This window comes from Oncorhynchus kisutch, linkage group LG7, assembly GCF_002021735.2.
Source record: "Oncorhynchus kisutch isolate 150728-3 linkage group LG7, Okis_V2, whole genome shotgun sequence".
Taxonomy (NCBI): Eukaryota; Metazoa; Chordata; class Actinopteri; order Salmoniformes; family Salmonidae; genus Oncorhynchus; species Oncorhynchus kisutch.
Window position 1 is genome coordinate 44,013,461 of NC_034180.2, and position 19,579 is coordinate 44,033,039.

At 41.0% G+C, this 19,579-nt stretch overlaps 1 protein-coding gene across 6 annotated transcripts in view; it reads right to left on the reverse strand.

The window, feature by feature from the left end:
- The window catches only part of LOC109894648 (probable E3 ubiquitin-protein ligase RNF144A-A), an 83,044-nt gene that overhangs the window by 32,846 nt on the left and 30,619 nt on the right, over positions 1–19,579 (reverse strand). For 2 of the 6 annotated variants that reach the window (XM_031829154.1, XM_031829157.1), the window contains exons 2-3: positions 12,672–12,822; positions 7,188–7,292 (exon numbers count right to left, since the gene is read on the reverse strand). In XM_031829154.1, the coding sequence (XP_031685014.1) occupies positions 7,188–7,292; positions 12,672–12,806 (240 nt within the window). In that variant the 5' untranslated portion in view covers positions 12,807–12,822. Of the gene's footprint in view, positions 1–7,187; positions 7,293–12,671; positions 12,823–13,123; positions 13,665–19,579 lie in introns of those variants that run through there. The other 4 variants (XM_031829156.1, XM_031829160.1, XM_031829155.1 and 1 more) reach the window with 3 other exon arrangements.

The following is a 19,579-nucleotide window of genomic DNA, read 5'->3' on the forward strand; positions in this document are numbered from 1 at the left end:
ATCCAGGAGCGATTTCTCAGGCATGTCGCCCAACAACTTGGATTTGCCCAAGGCCTTTATAGAGGTGCACGAGATGGGCACAGAGGCAGCTACCACCACCACGCTTGCAGAATATGACTTTATCTGCTCCTTTTTGCAAACCTAAAAACACACCTTCAAAGCGGACTACCCCTTTCTGTTCTTAATCCAACACAACAGCACCCAGGACATCCTCTTCTGTGGCAGTTACTCTGCCTTAAAGGGATAGTCCACCCACAGAAAAAAATAATAATGGAACTTGTCAATTTAGTGAAAGCCTATTTTCTATCAGTGGGTAAATAAAAATCTCCCCCATGATTTAACTTCTACGTGGGCCATCTGTGAAAATCTGGAAATCGCGTAGGAATGTGTCAAAGTGCATTCAGAAAGTATTCAGACAGCTTGACATTTTCCACATTTTGTTACGTTACAGCCTTATTCTAAAATAGATTTTTTATTTATTTTTATAATCCCCTTCTCAATCTACACACAATACCCCACAATGATAAAGTGAAAACCGGTTTCGAAATTTTGGCAAATGTATACATTTTTTAAAATAAAAAAATAGTTGATGTACCTAAGTATTCACACCCTGTACAGAGACTCGAAATTGAGCTCAGGTGCATCCTGTTTCCATTGATCATAATTGACATGTTTCTTCAACTTGACTTGATTTGGAAAGGCACACACGTGTATAAGGTCCCACAGTTGACAGTGCATGTCAACGCAAAAAGCAGGCCATTGGGTCGAAGGAATTGTCTGTAGAGCTCCGAGACAGGATTGTGTCGAGGCACAGATCTGGGGAAGGGTACCAAAACATTTCTGCAGCAGTGAAGGTCCCCAAGAGCACTGTGGCCCCCATCACTTATAAATGGAAGAAGTTTGGAACCACTAAGACTGGCTGGTGCTGGCTGCCCGGCCAAACTGAGCAATCGGAGGAGAAGGGCCTTGGTCAGGGAGGTGGCCAAGAACCCGATGGTCACTGACAGAGTTCCTCTGTGGAGATGGGAGAACCTTCCAGAAGGACAACCATCTCTGCAGCACTCCACCAATCAGGCCTTTATGGTAAATTGGCCAGATCCTATGTAAAAACAAAAAGACACTCCTATGTAAAAACAAAAAGACACTCCTATGTAAAAGGCACACGAAAGCCCACTTGGTGTTTGCCAATAAAGCACCTAAAGGACTCTCAGACCATAAGAAACAATATTCTCTGGTCTGATGAAACAAAGATTGAATTCTTTGGCCTGAATGCCATGCGTCACGTCTGGAGAAAACGTGGCACCATCCCTACGGTGAAGCATTGTGGTGGCAGCATCATGCTGTGGCGATGCTTTTGAGCAACAGGGACTGGAAGATTAGTCAGGAAAGCTGAACGGAGCAGAAATCCTTGACGAAAACCTGCTCCAGAGCGCTCAAGACCTCAAACTGGGGCGAAGGTTCACCTTCCAACAGGACAATGAACCTAAGCACACAGCCAAGACAACGTAGGAGTGGCTTCGGGACAAGACCTTGAGTGGCCCAGCCAGAGCCCGGACTTGAACCCGATCGACTTCTCTGGAGAGACCTGAAAATAGCTGTGCAGCAACGCTCCCCATTCAACCTGACAGAGCTTGAGAGGATCTGCAGAGATTTTTTTTTTTTTAAGAGTTAAGCAAATCAAAATATATTTTATATTTGAAATTCTTCAAAGTAGCCACCCTTTGCCATGGTGACAGCTTTGCACACTCTTGGCATTCTATCAACCAGCTTCAAGAGGCATTTCAATTAACAGGTGTGCCTTCATAAAAGTTAATTTGTGAAATTTCTTTCCTTCTTAATGCATCTGAGATAATCACTTGTCCTGTGAAAAGGTAGGGGTGTATACTGAATATAGCCCTGTTTGGTAAAAGACCAAGTCCATATTATGGCAAGTACAGCTCAAATAAGTAAATAGAAACAGCAATATATTATTACTTTAAGACATGAAGGTGTTTTCATTTCAGTCTCCTCCATCTCCACTAACTGAAACTAATTGTATGGATTTTTTTCCTAATAATAACATCTGTACAGAAAGACTCATGTGAAGGCCAGATTACAGAGGCGGAACTTCTTGATGCAATTAAAGCCTTTAAGGCTGGGAAAACTCCAGGGCTGGATGGCATACCAGTGGAAGTATACAAAACTTTTTTTATATACTCAGAGCACCATTATTAGCATGTTTAAACCACTCCTATATAAACGGTAGCTTATTGGACACTCAACAAGGTCTGATATCATTATTATTGAAACAGGACCCTAGTGATATAGATATATATATATATATATATATAGATATATATAAGATCCAGTCCATTTAAAACATTGGAGACCTCTTACACTTATAGAATTAAAGAATTATAGAATTAAAGTATTGTCAGATATTATTCATCTTAATCAGACAGGTTTTTTACATGGACGATACATTGGAGATATTATAAGACAAGTACTGGAAACAATAGAACACTATGAAACACCGGGGACACCAGGCCTGGGTTTCATAGCTGATTTTGAAAAGGCTTTTGATAAAGTTCGACTGGCGTTTACATATTAATGCCTAGAATATTTCAATTTTGGGGAATCTCTTATAAAATGGGTTCAAGTTATGTATAGTAACCCTAGGTGTAAAATAGTAAACAAGTTTTAAACTATCTAGAGGAGTAAAACAAGGTTGTCCACTATCAGCATATATATTTATTATTGCTATCGAAATGTTAGCTGTAAATCAAACAATAATATTGAGGGATTAGAAATCAGTGGCTTAAAAACTAAGGTGTCATTGTACGCTGACGATTCATGTTTTCTTTTAAAAACACAATTAGAATCTCTCTATGGCCTCAGAGGATCTAGATACTTTTGCTATCCTCTCTGGATTAAAACCAAATAAAAATTAAGTGCACTAGATTACATATTGGATCACCAAATTTTTTGCATCACCGTGTAGTTTACCAATTAAATGGTCTGATGGATATGTGGACATACTCGGTATACAAATCCCAAAATAAATGAATGATCTCACTCCCATAATTTTTTATAGAACGTTAACAAAAATAGGTAAGATCTTGCTACCATGGAAAGGAAAATACCTGTCTATTCGTGGAAAAATCACCCTGATTAACTCTTTAGTCATATCACAGTTTACCTATTTGCTTATGGTTTTGCCTACACCTAGTGACCTGCTTTTCAAATTATATGAAAAAAAAAAAAAAAATATATATATATATATATATTCAAATTTGATTTGGAATGGCAAGCCAGACAAAATCAAAAAGGGCCCATTTAAAATAAATTCATAAAAAATCCTACAATGTGATTTTCTGGATTTTTTCCCCTCATTTTGTCTGTCATAGTTGAAGTGTACATATGATGAAAATTACAGGCCTCATCTTTTTAAGTGGGAGAACTTGCACAATTGGTGGCTGACTAAATACTTTTTTACCCCACTGTATGTTCAAGAATGGCCTTTATTCAAATTACATCTGCTGAAATAAAAGTACATTTTTAAAAAGTATAATTTTAGCGAATGATATAAATAGCACTGGTGGAGTTGTCACACATGCAGCTAACACAGACATATGGAAATGTCTGCTCTACCCAAAATTACAACCAACTAATTGCAGCATTACCACAAAAATGGAAGAGGCAAGTAAGAAGGGGAAAAAAGTAAGGAACATGTATGTCGGCCCTGTATTAAAGAACATAAATGGTTAAAGTGTGGTAAATAAAACATATACCAATTTCATTTAAGGACCAAAAAACTGACAGCTGTATAAATTGGAAAATAGTGGGAAGAGATTTGCGATGTACCCATTCCATGGCACATGGTTTATGAATTGATGCGCAAAACAACGCCGGATTCAAAACTCAAAACCAATAGAATTGTATATATAAATCCAGCTCTGCAGATTTTGCTGTGAGAAGGCAGTCATTAGATCCTTTATTTTGGTACTGTCCATATGTAGCTCGTTTTTGGTCACAGGTCCAGGAACGGCTGAAGCATTGCAAGATTTGCCTAGAACTAACGCTGCAGATAGCAATACTGGGTGATTTGAAAAGCCAAAGTCAATCAATAATATATATATATATTTTTTAATTATACCCCCTTTTCTCCCCAATTTCATGGTATCCAATTGTTAGTAGTTACTATCTTGTCTCATCGCTACAACTCCCGTACGGGCCCGGGAGAGACAAAAGGTCGAAAGCCATGCGTCCTCCGATACACAACCCAACCAAGCTGCCCTGCATCCAACCTGGAAGCCAGCCGCACCAATGTGTCAGAGGAAACACCGTGCACCTGGCGACTGCGCCCGGCCCGCCACAGGAGTCGCTAGTGCGCAATGAGACAAGGATATCCCTACCGGCCAAACCCTCCCTAACCCGGACGCCGCTAGGCCAATTGTGCGTCGCCCCAGCAACCTCCCGGTCGCGGCTGGCTGCGACAGAGCCTGGGCGCGAACCCAGAGTCTCTGGTGGCACAGCTAGAACTGCGATGCAGTGCCCTAGACCACTGCGCCACCCGGGAGGCCCCTACAATAATTATTTTAGCAAAACATTTTATTTTTTATTTACAATCTGTAGAAGCTATGAGAATAGAAAGGTTCAGTACTTTTGTCAAGCATCACAGCAAAGCTGAAAAATATATGGCAAATAGAAATCCAAAATGGATGGTGTTGAGAGATAGATGGGAGAGGTTGAATGGAGCTGAACGATGAGACTAAGATAACCAATGTAAAACATACGGGGTCTGTAAAATGTATATAGATTCAGAAATGTTGTGAAATAACACAGTTACAAATAGAAATCGAGGAAGGAGTAAAAACAAAAAATATAACTATTGTAAAATAGATAGGCTTTAGTTCAAACATCTTATACAGATTTAACAGACTAAGTGTTATTGTTTATTCGTTTTCTCCAATTGGGGGAAGGGTGGTAGGGTTTGGGGGGAATAATACAAGTATTATCTAAAAAAAAATGTATGTATGTATTGCTATATAGGTATGTGTATGTATATATGTGTATGCATATGCATATGTATACGCATATACATATATTTAACCCCCAAAATATATGGGAGATTGGAAATGATGCAGACAATTACATTGTTGCTTCTATCAATCTTTCCGCAATACTAAGCTGATCCACCCCTTAAGAACACTTCACAAAAACCATCAAGCGCTATGAAATGGGCTCTCATGAGAACCACCACAGGAAAGGAAGAGCCAGAGTTACCTCTGCTGCAGAGGATAAGTTCATTGTAGTTAACTGCACCTCAGATTGCAGCCCAAATAAATGCTTCAAAGAGTTCAAGTAACCGACACAATCAAGACCAACTGTTCAGAGACTCAATGAAATCAGGCATTCATGGTCGAATTGCTGCAAAGAAACCACTACTAAAGGATACCAATAATAAAAACACGAACATGAGTCCAAATTTGAGATTTTTGTTTCCCACTGTGAAGCATGAAGGTGTGGTGGTGCTTTGCTGGTGACACTGTCAGTGATTTATTTACAATTCAAGGCACACCTAAGCAGCATAGCTACCACAGAATTCTGCAGCGATACACCATTCCATCTGGTTTGTGCTTTGTGGGACTCAAATTTGGTTTTCAACAGGACAATGAACCAACACACCTCCAGGATGTGTACGGGCTATTTGACCAAGAAGGAAAGTAATGGAGTGCTGCATCCGTTGACCTGGCCTCCACAATCACCCGACCACAACCCAATTGAGATGGTTTGGGATGAGTTGGACCGCGGAGTGAAGGAAAGGCTGCCAACAAGTTCTCACCATATGTGGAGACTCCTTCAAGACTGTTGGAAAATAATTCCAGGTGAAGCTGGTTGAGAGAATGCCAAGAATGTGCAAAGCTGTCATCAAGGCAAAGGGTAGCTACTTTGAAGAATCTCAAATATTAAACATGTTTTGATTTGTTTAACACTTTATTGGTTACTACATGATTCCATATGTGTTATTTCATAGTTTTGATGTCTTCACTATTATTCTACAATCTAGAGAATAGTAAAAAAACAAAAAAAACACAAAAAAAACTTGAATGAGTAGATGTCCAAACTTTTAGCTGGTACTGTACATTTGAAAAATGTAAATAAAAAAATAAAAATGAAAACAACTTTGTTTGGTCATTACAGGGTATTGTGTATAGATTGAGGGGGGAAAAAATAATTTATTCCATTTTAGATTAAGGCTGTAACGTAACAAAATGTGGAAAAATTCAAGGGATCTGAATACTTTCCAAATGCACTTTATATAACCCGTCAGACAATCACAATTCATAAAGCTTTTAAAACAATTACCTGCACACCAGATCACTTTGGTAATATTGTATGTTGCTATGTTTCTAGCTAGCTACCTAGCCCAGAGAGGGAGATAGAGAACATTGCATTGTGGGTTTTGTAGTAGACTTGAGCTGCAACAGATTTCCCCAAAAGATTTTCACATTTCTACCAATCTCTTTTAATTTTGTCCTTATAACATTAGTTCACAATAAAAAATAAAAAAATAGAAATACATCGGTTTCACATAGTGTTATTTAACACTGTTAATAATAGGAATTTGTGTTTTGGACTTCCTTGATGATCTGATAGTATGCATGCAATGCATTTTGCCTCACTTATGAAATAGTCAGTTTCCCTACTTTGTAGTGTCACCATAGCCAGGTGCCAGATCAGTTTGTTCTTGCCAACTTCATTGCTCATTGTCATAACAATGAGTGATACAGAGTTGGAATGATAGCAAACAGACTGCCATTCCGTCTAGTTTCCCCATCATCCATCACAACTGAGTTGTGTTATGTCTGTGTAACCTACCTTTTGTCTTCTTGATCTGAACACATTTTACTTAAGATACTTCTGTCAATTCTGCATGTATTCTGTTTTGCTGAAAACAGCAAGCAACAAGTCCAGTAAAATCAAATGGCATTATCAACTTACCACAACTTTGTGATCATGAATTCACTCACATGAATTCTGGTGTGTGTGTAGATGTAATATCATATTCTTAAAAGTAAGCAACTGTACACAGAAAAGTACAAGCTGAAAGATTGTACAATACATTAGGCTCTGGCCCCTTCAATATCTGAATTGCATATGTCCCTGATACAAATTATACAATTCAAATTTTTAGTAAATAATACCTCATTTTCCAGTAAGTGTCCTCTTTCTGGACAGGCAGAGTCTGGACAGCTAATAGCAGTTTCGAGCCCCTCTTTGATAAGGAGTTCCACATACTGCTTCAGGCACTGAAATAAAAACCAAGAGTATGAAATTGACCTCACTCATTGGCCATGCAGTCAATCAGAAAATGTGCAGGCATACTGCAGGGATGGGCAACTCCAGTCCTCAGGGCAAAAGTGCAACATCAATCAGGACCCCCGAGGACTGGAGTTACCCATCCCTGGCATACTGTATGGTGTGACAACCAATGTGCCTCTCCCTCTTTGAACCCCGTAGTAGAAGTTCTCTGCTTTTGGCATTAACTATTCATTCTGCCATCCATTACTGGTTTCTTGACTGTGTCCGGTTAGCTGAAGAGAAGCATGCTAACCACAACATCCCAATGAAACTATTTTCAACTAATGAGACAGTGAGAGGGCCTTCTAAACAAAGGCTCTTCACAGCTACAAGATGTAATATTGCATAGTGCTACAAATCCAGCCAATTCCCTATTAGCAACTGCAGTAAACATGAGTTCATTACCAAACTAAAAGCCACTGCTCTTTCATAGCTCTGATTGAGCTCCACCGATAACCGACTTGTAATACACACACACACACACACCTTACATTTTTGGCCGATACAGATATCCAATATTTATTGGCAAATATTTTTGCCAAAATAAAACGCCACCGATAACCGATATTTTACATTTTTGCAGTCTTTTCAGCATTCTAGTACAGTTAAATAGTTAATACACACACACACGCAGCAGTCTAAGGCACTGCATCTCAGTGCAAGAGGCATCACTACAGTCCCTGGTTCGAATCCAGACTATCACATCCGGCCGTGATTGAGAGTCCCATAGGGGAGCGCACAATTGGGCCAGCGTCGTCGGGCCATCATTGTGAATAAGAATTTGTTCCTAACCGACTTGCCTAGTTAAATAAAGTACATGCACACACACACAAAGTTATTTTGTTGGCATTTATGCATGTCCCCATTACCAGTAAAACATAATCAAAACCTATTTCTTTCACTTACTTGCTGTGCTGTTTTGTTGTTCATTTGTTTCATTCTCAACCAGGATTTCTATTGAACGCAGTTTGGTCTTTGCATGTCAAAAAAGGTATGTCAAATAACACTATTTGACGTGTCAAATAACGACAATCTGTTTCAGTAGCTATATAGTTAGCTAGCTAGCTAGGTGTCATCATCTAAAATAACCCTCATTTATAAAACAGTTCTTATCGGATTAATGGTGGTCGGCCCCAATAGTGGACTTTGCGGTTAGCCCTCAAAATAAAAGTATGTATAATTCGACTATTTGTATCACTGTCAATGGCATACTTTTATTTTGAAAGCAAACCGCAAATTCCACTACTGTGCCTAATCCGTATTGTGGCTAGCTTTACAGCACATAACCCGGTCCGGTCGAGCCTCACTAGCCAGATGAGGCTAGCTGGCTGCTTAAAACGTTTGCTTTTGGCAACAGGGTTAAGTAGCTGGCTAGCTATTTATTTTCATGATCTGAAGTTCAATTTCAATAGGCGAACAACAAGTGGCAACCTAGATAATACTTACTCACAAGGATTCCTAAATGAAAATGACTGCAGTTTCTATTGGTCATTGTTTTCAGGCTGTTTGTATTGGTGCTAGCTAGGCACCAAGCTAAAGCTAGCTACCCCAGAAGTTGCGGTCAAACAAATGATACTTTATTACTAATGCGGTATTGTAAACACAGTTCGTGGCCGGTGTTTGCAGACTTTTTTGTTCAGCTTTGACTGTGCTACTGTATATTTTGTGACAGGCAAAGACTCAAATGGCGTTCCATAGTATGCATGTCGTGAAGCTAATAGCAGTGACGCTATTACTGTGTAACTCCGGTAGGGCAACATCTGAAAAATAGCGCACTTGGTAGTGGGTACCGGTGCTCGACCAGTTGGTGAAAGCCAACATCACCAACGACAGAGAACAGTAGATTGTCAAAGGCAATGAATTTCATTATCTTGGCTTTAATGGATTTCGCCTTTGAGCTGTCTCGCTGAAATGTTCTTAATCTTTCAAATGACTGCCTGACTTGTTGAATGCTCGATCCACACAGCAGAAATTGTGTGGGCTAGGTTAGGAATGACGTGTTGCACGTGTAGCGCACAATTTTACGTGGCGTTATGGTCATGTACCTATGTTTTATACAGTTAACTCAGTTTCACAATTCCTGACATTTAATCCTATTAAAAATTCCCTGTCTTAGGTCAGTTAGGATCACCACTTTATTTTAAGAATGTGAAATGTCAGAATAATAGTAGAGAGAATGATATATTTCAGCTTTTATTTCTTTCATCACATTCCCAGTGGGTCAGAAGTTTACATGCACTCAATTAGTATTTGGTAGCATTGCCTTTAAAATTGTTTAACTTGGGTCAAACGTTTCAGGTTGCCATTCACAAGCTTCCCACAATAAGTTGGGTGAATTTTGGCCCATTCTTCCTGACAGAGCTGGTGTAACTGAGTCAGGTTTGTAGGCCTCCTTGCTCACACACGCGCATTCAGTTCTGCCCGCAAATTAACTATAGGATTGAGGTCAGGGCTTTGTGATGGCCACTCCAATAACTTGACTTTGTGGTCCTTAACTTCTCTAGGGTAGGGGGCAGCATTGGGAATTTTGGATGAAAAGCGTGCCCAAATTAAACTGCTTGCTACTCAGCCATAAAAGCTAGAATATGCATATATTAGTAGATTTGGATAAAAAACACTGAAGTTTCTAAAACTGTTTGAATGATGTCTGAGTATAACAGAACTCACTTTGCCTGTGGCAGGAAAAAACCTGAGAAAAAAATCCAACCAGGAAGTGGAAAATCTGAGGTTTGTATGTTTGACTCTTGCCCTATCGAATACACAGTGTCTATGGGGTCATGTTGCACTTCCTAAGGCTTCCACTAGATGTCAACAGTCTTTAGAACTTTGTTTGAGGCTTCTACTGTGACTGGGGCCGAATGAGAGGGGAAATAGTCAGAGGTCTGCCAGCAGCCACGAGCTCAGTCTCGCGCGTTCACGTGAGAGCAACCTGCGTTCCATTGCATTTCTGAAGCAAAGGAATTCTCCGGTTGGAACATGATTGAAGATTTGTTAAAAACATCCTAAAGATTGATTCTATACATCGTTTGACATGTTTCTACGGATTGTAATGGAACTCTTGGACTTTGTCCGTTCGTGCGTCATGAAGTTGATTTACTGGGCTGAACGCGCCAACAACAAGGAGGAATTTGGACATAAATGATGGACATTATCGAACAAAACAAACATTTATTGTGGAACTGGGATTCCTGGGAGTGCATTCTGATGAAGATCAAAGGTAAGTGAATATTTATAATCATGATGCCATCTATTTTGTGAAATGCACCAGTCCCTCCTGCAGCAAAGCACCCCCAACAACATGATGTTGCCACCCCTGTGCTTCACGGTTGGGATGGTGTTCTTCGGCTTGCAAGCCTCCCCCTTTCTCCTCCAAACATAATGATGGTCATTATGGCCAAACAGTTCTATTTTTGTTTAATCAAACCAGAGACATTTCTCCAAAAAGTACGATCTTTGTCCCCATGTGCAGTTGCAAACCGTAGAGTTTTTATGGCGGTTTTGGAGCCGTGGCTTCTTCCTTGCTGAGCGGCCTTTCAGGTTATGTTGATATAGGACTCGTTTTACTGTGGATATAGATACTTTTGTACCCATTTCCTCCAGCATCTTCACAAGGTCCTTTGCTGTTGTTCTGGGATTGATATGCACTTTTCGCACCAAAGTATGTTTATGTCTAGGGTATGACGGCTGCGTGGTCCCATGGTGTTTATACTTGCGTACTATTGTTTGTACAGATGAACGTGGTACCTTCAGGCTTTTGGAAAGTGCTCCCAAGGATGAACCAGACTTGTGGATGTCTACAATTCTTTTCTGAGGTCTTGGCTGATTCCTTTTGACTTCCCCATGCTGTCAAGCAAAGAGGCACGGAGTTTGAAGGTAGGCCTTGAAATACATCCAAAGGTACACCTCCAATTGACTCAAATTACGTCAATTAGCCGTATCAGAAGCTTCTAAAGCCATAATTTCCGAAGCTGTTTATAGGCACAGTCAACTTAGTGCAGCATGTTAACTTCTGACCCACTGGAATTGTGATACAGTGAATTATAAGTGAAATATTACTTGTGTCAAAATTATTTGTGTCATGCACAAAGTAGATGTCCTAACCAACTTGCCAAAACTATAGTTTGTTAAAAATACATTTGTGGAGTGGTTGAAAAACAAGTTAATGACTCCAACCTAAGTGTATGTAAACTTCCGACTTCAACTGTAGGTATGCACGGTAGCTTTGACATCGGTTTTTAACATCACCATTAAACTTGACATCGATATGTTCACCGATATATCGTGCATCCCTAAGACAGCCAGACAGTTATTGTTCCCACTGTTCAAAAGTATAAATGATAGCGGACTGGTTTGAGAGATCCCCTACCAAACCATTACAGTACATTCAGTCTCTTGCTACTGAGTTTATATTCAATATGTCAATTACAGACAAAACAATACATTTCATGTAGGCCCACTGACTGGAAGACACCTTAAGTCCTAACTAAGATATTTGTTGCAGTTATTTACTTTTAATGCATAATTTTCTATGGTTCGGCAAACAAATTGTTTGTCATGTTTTGACTTTCTCTCACTCCAAAAATACTGAGGGTCGAGTCAAATGGTGCGATTAAAAAGAAAGAAGGGGATAACAGGGTTGGATGCTGCTGAATTTCTAAGCATCCTCGGGCTTTCACATGCTGGGAAAGTCGTGGCCCCAGCTTGTGGAGAGGTCAAAAGGCAAAGTGCCTCTCCTCTGTGAATTCAAGCAACTGGACAGCAGTCCACAATGACTGTAGGATACATTTGTTAAGTTAAATTACGACCAATATTGTATTTCTGTAGATGCATTACAAACAAAATTGCAAGATCAAGAAGGGAGTTGAGGTCTCATTGAGGTTTCAGTGTGAGACCCAGGTAGAGGAATTATCATGGACTGACATGTATAGGAGTTGCTCACTCCTAGATCTAGGTATGCGATGCATGTGCTCACAACCTCCAGCCATGTAAGAATTCCTTTCACTTTGTTGACAGTTATATTGTTACATTGATCTGTGCATTCAAAGGCAGTGGTAAACACGGGATCTATATGGAAGAAACAATTGCATAGTATTCACTGCAAGTACTTCACTATCCGCATATTGAGGTAGAAAGCACATAACTTCTTAGGCATAACATCGTGGGTGAACAAACACTATTCTTCAGGACGTTAACATGTGCAACACGGATGCGGCTCTTTCACAGAGGACATATTGACAAGGACGGTGTAAAACACAACACATACACACTACGGTGCACACAGGGGACATATTGACAAGATAGGGAACAGACGATTTAAGTGCACTCACCAGTGTACAGAAGACACATTGACACTGAGTGATAGTGGTCATCTGCTCCAGGGGAAACTCTCCAAGGCACAGTTTGCAGGAGACCAGCGGGTCCAGTGCCAGGTCCCAGGTGGGCCGATACCTGGCTGTGGTCATCTTGCCTGGCACAGAGCTGAGAGCAAGAGAGAGGAGCCCTGGTTAAAAACATTTCCTGAGATTAATCCGAGAATGTGATTCTCTTCCAGCTCTGCAACTGGTATTTTTAATGATTGGTTTACGACACAGAATGGCTAACGTTTGTCATTTCACAGACAAAGGAAAACTGATATGAGATTCACAATGTGTGAATGAAGATAGCTCAGTAATGAGCATCTACATGATCTGTCCCCATGTCCCAGACATGCAGTTATTTGCTGTGTCATTCTGCATTGGTCAGAAAGGCAGCGTGACACCAGCTCGTTGCCTAAACGCACCTTGTCAGTAACAATCACTTCCCTTCTGGATGCTCTCAGACAGAATAAATACATCTCTAATCCTGCAGCGAGCGTCTTGTTGCTTTTTGCCCCGAGATAAAAGCAGTCGTATTAAAAGAACACTTTCCCTTCGCCGTCATCTCCTCTCTTCAATTTCTGAGAAAATGGTTTATTTTGGGCCTTCTCAACTCTGATTCTGACTGCCTTTCATCCACCCTGGCTGAGACCGGAGAGGAAGAGACAGCAGTCACTTAATGTCTCTGAGTGTTTACAGGAACTGCCCCAGTGCAGGAAATGTCAACACTGTCAAACTCTCCCATCGCTGCTAGGCAACTGGGGAGAGAGGAGGGAGAAAAGGAGGGGCCGGGCAGATACATAGCTTTCACTTGTCTGAGCAGTGAGCACTAACACAATAGCTTCCCTCTCAGAGACCAAAAAGTGGAAGGAGGCAGAAAGGATGAGTGGCTAGTTAACGAATGTAAAATGTACTGTGTCTGTAAAATGTATAAGCTGGAAGTAGAAGCCTAAGCGTTGTTGTCCATTAGTTTATTTCAATTAGGGGAGGGATGGTAGGGGGAAAATAAGAAAAACATATGGGGGATTGGAAATAATGCAGACAATTACATAGATAGAACCCACAATCTGCAATATTAAAGCTGATCTACCCACTAAAAAAATCCAAAAGGAGGGGCTGCTATAGGGACCGAGAATGAGTCAATGCTGTCTACACATGCTGCAGGGAGAGAACATGTCCTGACCTGTGCTAAGGCTGCCAAGCTGACAACACACTGGCCAGTGTGAGTCGTTTATAGGAACAGTGTTGTTTGTCTGGTTGTGTCAAGGTCAACATGCTGCATGGGGAGTCACCAAAACCACCCTGTGTCAAACAGACAGGGAGAAGTCCTGGGAATCAGATGTGGTAAATTATTAATCTAGTGACAAAGCAACTGAAATGGGCACCTCCTGACTATTAAGTGATTCCCCTTGATTTGTGGACTCTGTCTTCCCTTCAGCTCTTCAGTAGAGGCAGGCAGGTTGAGGGGACGCGAGAGAGGCAGAACGAGAGAGAGGGGGGAGAGGGAGCGAGAGGAGAGCCTCCTATCCATTAGTGTAGTACACTGGGCCTGCTTTCATCAGGCCAAGCAGTGAGAGGCTAGCCAAGAGCGCTAAAAGCCTGTCTACTCTACACCAATCAAACGTGCCAAGACAAGACTCACTGGCTGCCGAGTGAAAACCTGCCAGGGCCAGCCATCACAGCAGCAAGTGGAATCACATTAGCACTATAGATCGCCATATGATTGTTGAAATGGTATGTGCATTATCCGGCTGTCTTTACAACGAGAACCTCATTGAAGATGTGATTTTTGTCCAACAGTAGTACAAGGTGGATAGACTGCCATAATACAGACCGTGTACACTATAAAGCTCCCTCTATGTATTGTGGATTGGTTAGGCTGGGGTAAATAAGAATCAAAGACAAATGAGAGATTCTAAGGCGAGCCGGAGGAGAGGAGAGAGCAGAGTTCTCATGACAAAAGGTGGTGCAACTCAAAAGGGTGCTCTCCCGTCGCTGCATTATTTACCAGGTGGTCCATTATCGCACAGTGACACACACACACACACACCAAATGCATGATCTCGGCTCCCTGCTTTTAAAAATAGACCTACTGCATGTCTGGCACGACACATTACGGCAGCAATCAATATGCTGGAGGCCGTAAGTCAACGTGGTTAACCACGGCTACAGACAAGGAAGTTTGCATTCTTATCTTATAGATTAACTAACAAATAAGTGGAAGTGCCGGAATCTGGCCTTCCGGAGTTGCAGTCTAAGCTCCCGACAACATACAGGGTTAGAGCCTGTCAATAATAATACAAATATATGTAAATGGTGTCAGAAAACACTGTGTGTGTACACATTGTGTAGTATCCTGGGGGATTTGAGAGCAGTTCTAGCATTATATTGCTATAACTGCACAGATTGTATACATCCATCTATGAATGTACAACATTGAACTATTCCATAACACATTACGTGAGCAATCTAGATAGTGAAAGTGTACAGTAGAGAGTAGGGCTGTATAGAAAGTGGGGCAGTGGTACTTTGAGGAGCTAGCCAAGTAACTATAAATGGACATATCCTGTATACTACAGTATCTCTACATAATTCATCTTCCATCAGAGGAAATGGGTAATCTTCACATGTATAGTCCATGACCCGGACTATGATACGCAGAAATATACAGCGAATTCAGAAAGTATTCACACCCCTTGACTTTTTCCACATTTTGTTTTGTTACAGCCGGAATTTGAAAAAGATCATTGATATTTTGTGCCACTGGCCTACACACTACCTCATAATGGCAAAGAACATTTAGAACATTTGACTAAATAAAAATGAAAATCTGAAATGTCTTGAGTCAAGAAGTATTCAACCCCTTTAAGGCAAGCCTAAGTTTAAAAAAAAAATCGGAATAAAATCACATAAATTGCATGGACTCACTGTGTGCAAAAGTGTTTAATATGATTTTTGAATGATTAACTCATCTACTGTATGTACCCCACACGTACAAATATCTGTAAGGTTCCTCAGTCGAGCAGTGAATTTCAAACAATGATTCAACCAAAGACCAGGGAGGTTTTCCAAGGCCTCACAAAGAAGGGCACCTATTGGTAGATGGGTAAAAATTAAAAAGCAGACATTGAATATGGAGGCCACTGTGTTCTTGGGGACCTCCAATGCTGCAGACATTTGGTACCGTTACCCCAGATCTGTGCCTCAACACAACCCTGTCGTGCAGCGCTACGGACAATTCCTTCGACCTCATGGCATTGTTTTTTGCTCTGACATGGACTGTCAACTGTGGGACCTTATATAGACAGGTGTGTGCTCGCGCCTTTCCAAATCATGTCCAATCAATAGAATTTACCACCGGTGGACTCCAAGTTGTAGAAACATCAAGAATGATCAATGGAAACAGGATGCACCGGAGCTCAATTTAGTGTCTCATAGCAAAGGGTCTGAATACTTATGTAAATAAGGTATCAATTAATTTATATATTTGCAAACATTTCACTTTGTTATTATGGAGTATTGTGTGTAGATTGATAAGGACTTGTATTTATTTAATCCATTTTAGAATAAGGCTGTAACGTAACAAAATGTGGAAAAGGGGAAGGGGTCTGAATACTTTCCGAAAGCACTGTAAGTATCGTGACAATATCATATTGAGGTCCCTGGCAATTCCCAGTCCCACTCGTCATCAAAAAGGCCTAGACAAGCCTCCCTTCCCTCTCCCCGTCTGTCACTGCACCCTACCGCTCAAATGACACCATAGCCGAGCCCTGCATTAAATCGCTGTGATAAGCACTGCCATCACTCGTTAATATCAACATTCAACACCTCCTGGGCTACGATGCAGACAGAGACTCTGGTCAAGAACGGCTCTCATTTGAACCTGGTCTAGCAGCTCTCTCTGTAATTACATAATGTCATATCAAACTTGATTACGTAAGACCTATTTATAGTCTACCGAGGCTCCTCTCGGAGCGGATGCACTCTACTAGGGATGGGCAAGGTTAAAAGAATATTCGGATAGCCGAACAGACGTTAGTGTTAGATTTTTTTTTAGGCCGATTTTAACAATGAAAAAAACTTTAAATTAAATGATCCTTGTGACATTTGAAATTCTTAATTTAATAAAACCAACTTTTGAATGTAGTTTTTATAACGTTGAGTTAAGCTACTGGTGCACATTTAGCCCTCTAGGCAGCCTTGATATCGGTATGCTATTTCTCCCTCCTTTAAATAGCAATTACAGATGCTCATCTAACAAGAGTTCCACAATACGACACAAATGCAAAAAGTCCCCAGAAAGTATTTTTTGTAACAGAATCAGTCCTATCATGGCAAACATGTCTTCCTTTGCTGTTGCTACCAGAGAAAAAGCAATCAGAATGACGCAAATACACATGGTAGAGGTTAACAGCGGACATTCTGCTATTTACTCTCAACCAATTAATTTTCTGACAAAATGTCTATTTGAATAGTAAATAAATGTCAAACGCCCATCCCTACATTCGGTTTTCCACACTCCAAAACACAGGTTCCCTTTTGTGAAGCAGCCAAACCACGAGTCGTCCTTGTGTGTTAGTGCAAAATGAAGGGGCTGTGATGGTGGACAGGGTTTACCTTTCTCAAAGAGACAAAAGCGCTCTCAAACAACTGATGACTTGTCCCTGGTCAATTCAACCTTCGAAAGTTTGAAAGCTTTTTTGAAGAAACAAAAATAGAAAGGGGAAAAAAATGGGTCAGAGATGTCATACAATTGCTGCTGGAAGTGCTTCCTACTAAAGTGAACACTGGAGCAATGCATGTAAGATGCATCTAATCCTGTGAGGAAAGCTGTCATTCTGAGGGGAGTGTTTCATTGACTTCCACTGCGGAGGGGATGGTGAAGAGGCAACTCAACGTTGGTGTGCATTCAGTCAGAAGAGAAATTAATGGCAGTTGAAATGGTTGGAACCATGGTGAAGACCTAACCTTCAGGGAAATGGTTTCACATAAATATTCCTACAGTGAAATCATAAGAAGCTTTTTTTAGCTCTCTATGCAAATGCAAAGCTCAAGGACCGTATCAATGAAGCACTAAGAAGACCAGAGAGGCTGACTGCTGAGTCAATCAAACCACATGCTGGCCAACCAAAAGCTGCCACACTAATCTCATTGAACGTTTAGCCTCCTTAAGCTTTCACTTACTGTAAGTTCCTCAAAATGACACACACAGACTGATCTTAACCTAATAGAAGTTCAAAAGTCCAAACCACAAATCAAAAGTTACAATGCTAATAGGCAAAGCTAGGTTAACCGACTAGGCTACCAGGGTAATTGAGGCTAAAAGGCTAACAATCACAACACTATTTTGTCCACAGGGTGATTAGTCTGATCAAGGCCTCTAATGGACGTGCTTTGTGGGCCTGCCATCATCATGTTCCTCCCTCGTTGCACTCCTTGCTCTAGACAGGTAATTAAGAGAGGCTTCGGCACTCATTTGTGTCATGTCTCCTCGGCGTCCAGTGTTTCCGTCACACCGTGGCCATCTGCCAATATCCTCAGTCTCCTGAGTCACCTGGTTTTTGGCAGCGCGGCTGTTTGTCACCTTGCTGTGGAGCTCCCACTGGACATACACTGTACGACAGATGGAGCACACGTATACCCTTGTTAGCAGTCAAGCCCTTCAAACAACAAGACAGACACTATTATATTTCTAACAGTTGATTTGAAGCCTGCATGTTCTTTGACATATGGCTGTGAACATTTTCAAATGACAAGTGTTTTTCCATTATTTACAAAACTGACATTGCCATCAAAAGGAACGTGCCCAACTGTAATGTCTTGGAATCATAAAAGAACAAGATGACAGCAGCATTGACAGATTGAAGTAGAACAACTACTTCTCTGAGAGGCAGTCAGAGTATGACATCCTTGATGTTGCAAGCTAGACAGCTGACAAGTCAATGCTATTTCATTGTCTTAGCCAAGGAATGTTTTGTATGCAAGGATTTAAAAACATCCTAATCCCAAATGGAGACATCCCAGCTACATCACGAAGACCTGAGAAACGTTGCTTCATTTCTAGCCTGGGCGTACTACAAAAGAAAGGATGTAATCTTGTGTTTTCCCTCTACTACAATTAACCATAATACATTTTGACAGGAACCACCTACTGTAGGCTGCAAGCCTATTCACAAAGGAAATGAATTAACACAATATATTCACATATGTTTACTAACCGTGCTAAATGCTGTCCACGCTGCATTAGTTACTCAACATGAGCAGATGAAGAAGGAATATTCTCCTGATTGAGTTCATCAAATGCACCATTGGCCGTGTGCATAATAGTGTCCGTTCATGTGTGTGCGCCATGCTGGTCTGAGGGCCAAGGGCCACCGGCCTGGTGGACTCAGCGTGGTGTCAAACAACTCCTAATCTCTCTCTGTGAAGGTCACCCCTGGCCCTGTGCCAAGAACACAATGATTCATTAACTTCTGGTTGCCATGGAAGTCATGCATTCACCGTTTCTGGATGAGTGGGAAACCGTGGCTAGGAGCAGGTGAAAAGCACGTTGCAATGTGCGACAGTAACACTGACAGTATTGTTCTAAATATTTTCAGGTACTCGATTTCTCTACCCATCTCCCCCCAACATGCACACACCAAAATGTTAGCTCAAGATTCACAATGGCACAAATGATTCAACACAACATCATGAAAGCAATAAGATAATCCAAAGAATGGAACACTGTTGCTGCTAGTGACCCATGCAAATAATAAGTTCGTGCCAGGCCCGGCCGTTATCGAAACAAAATGCTGTGACTGAAAAGCTGCGTATTACAAACGTCTGCCTCACCGGTCACAAATTTAGAATGTAGGACATTGGTTTCCATTCCACCGTCA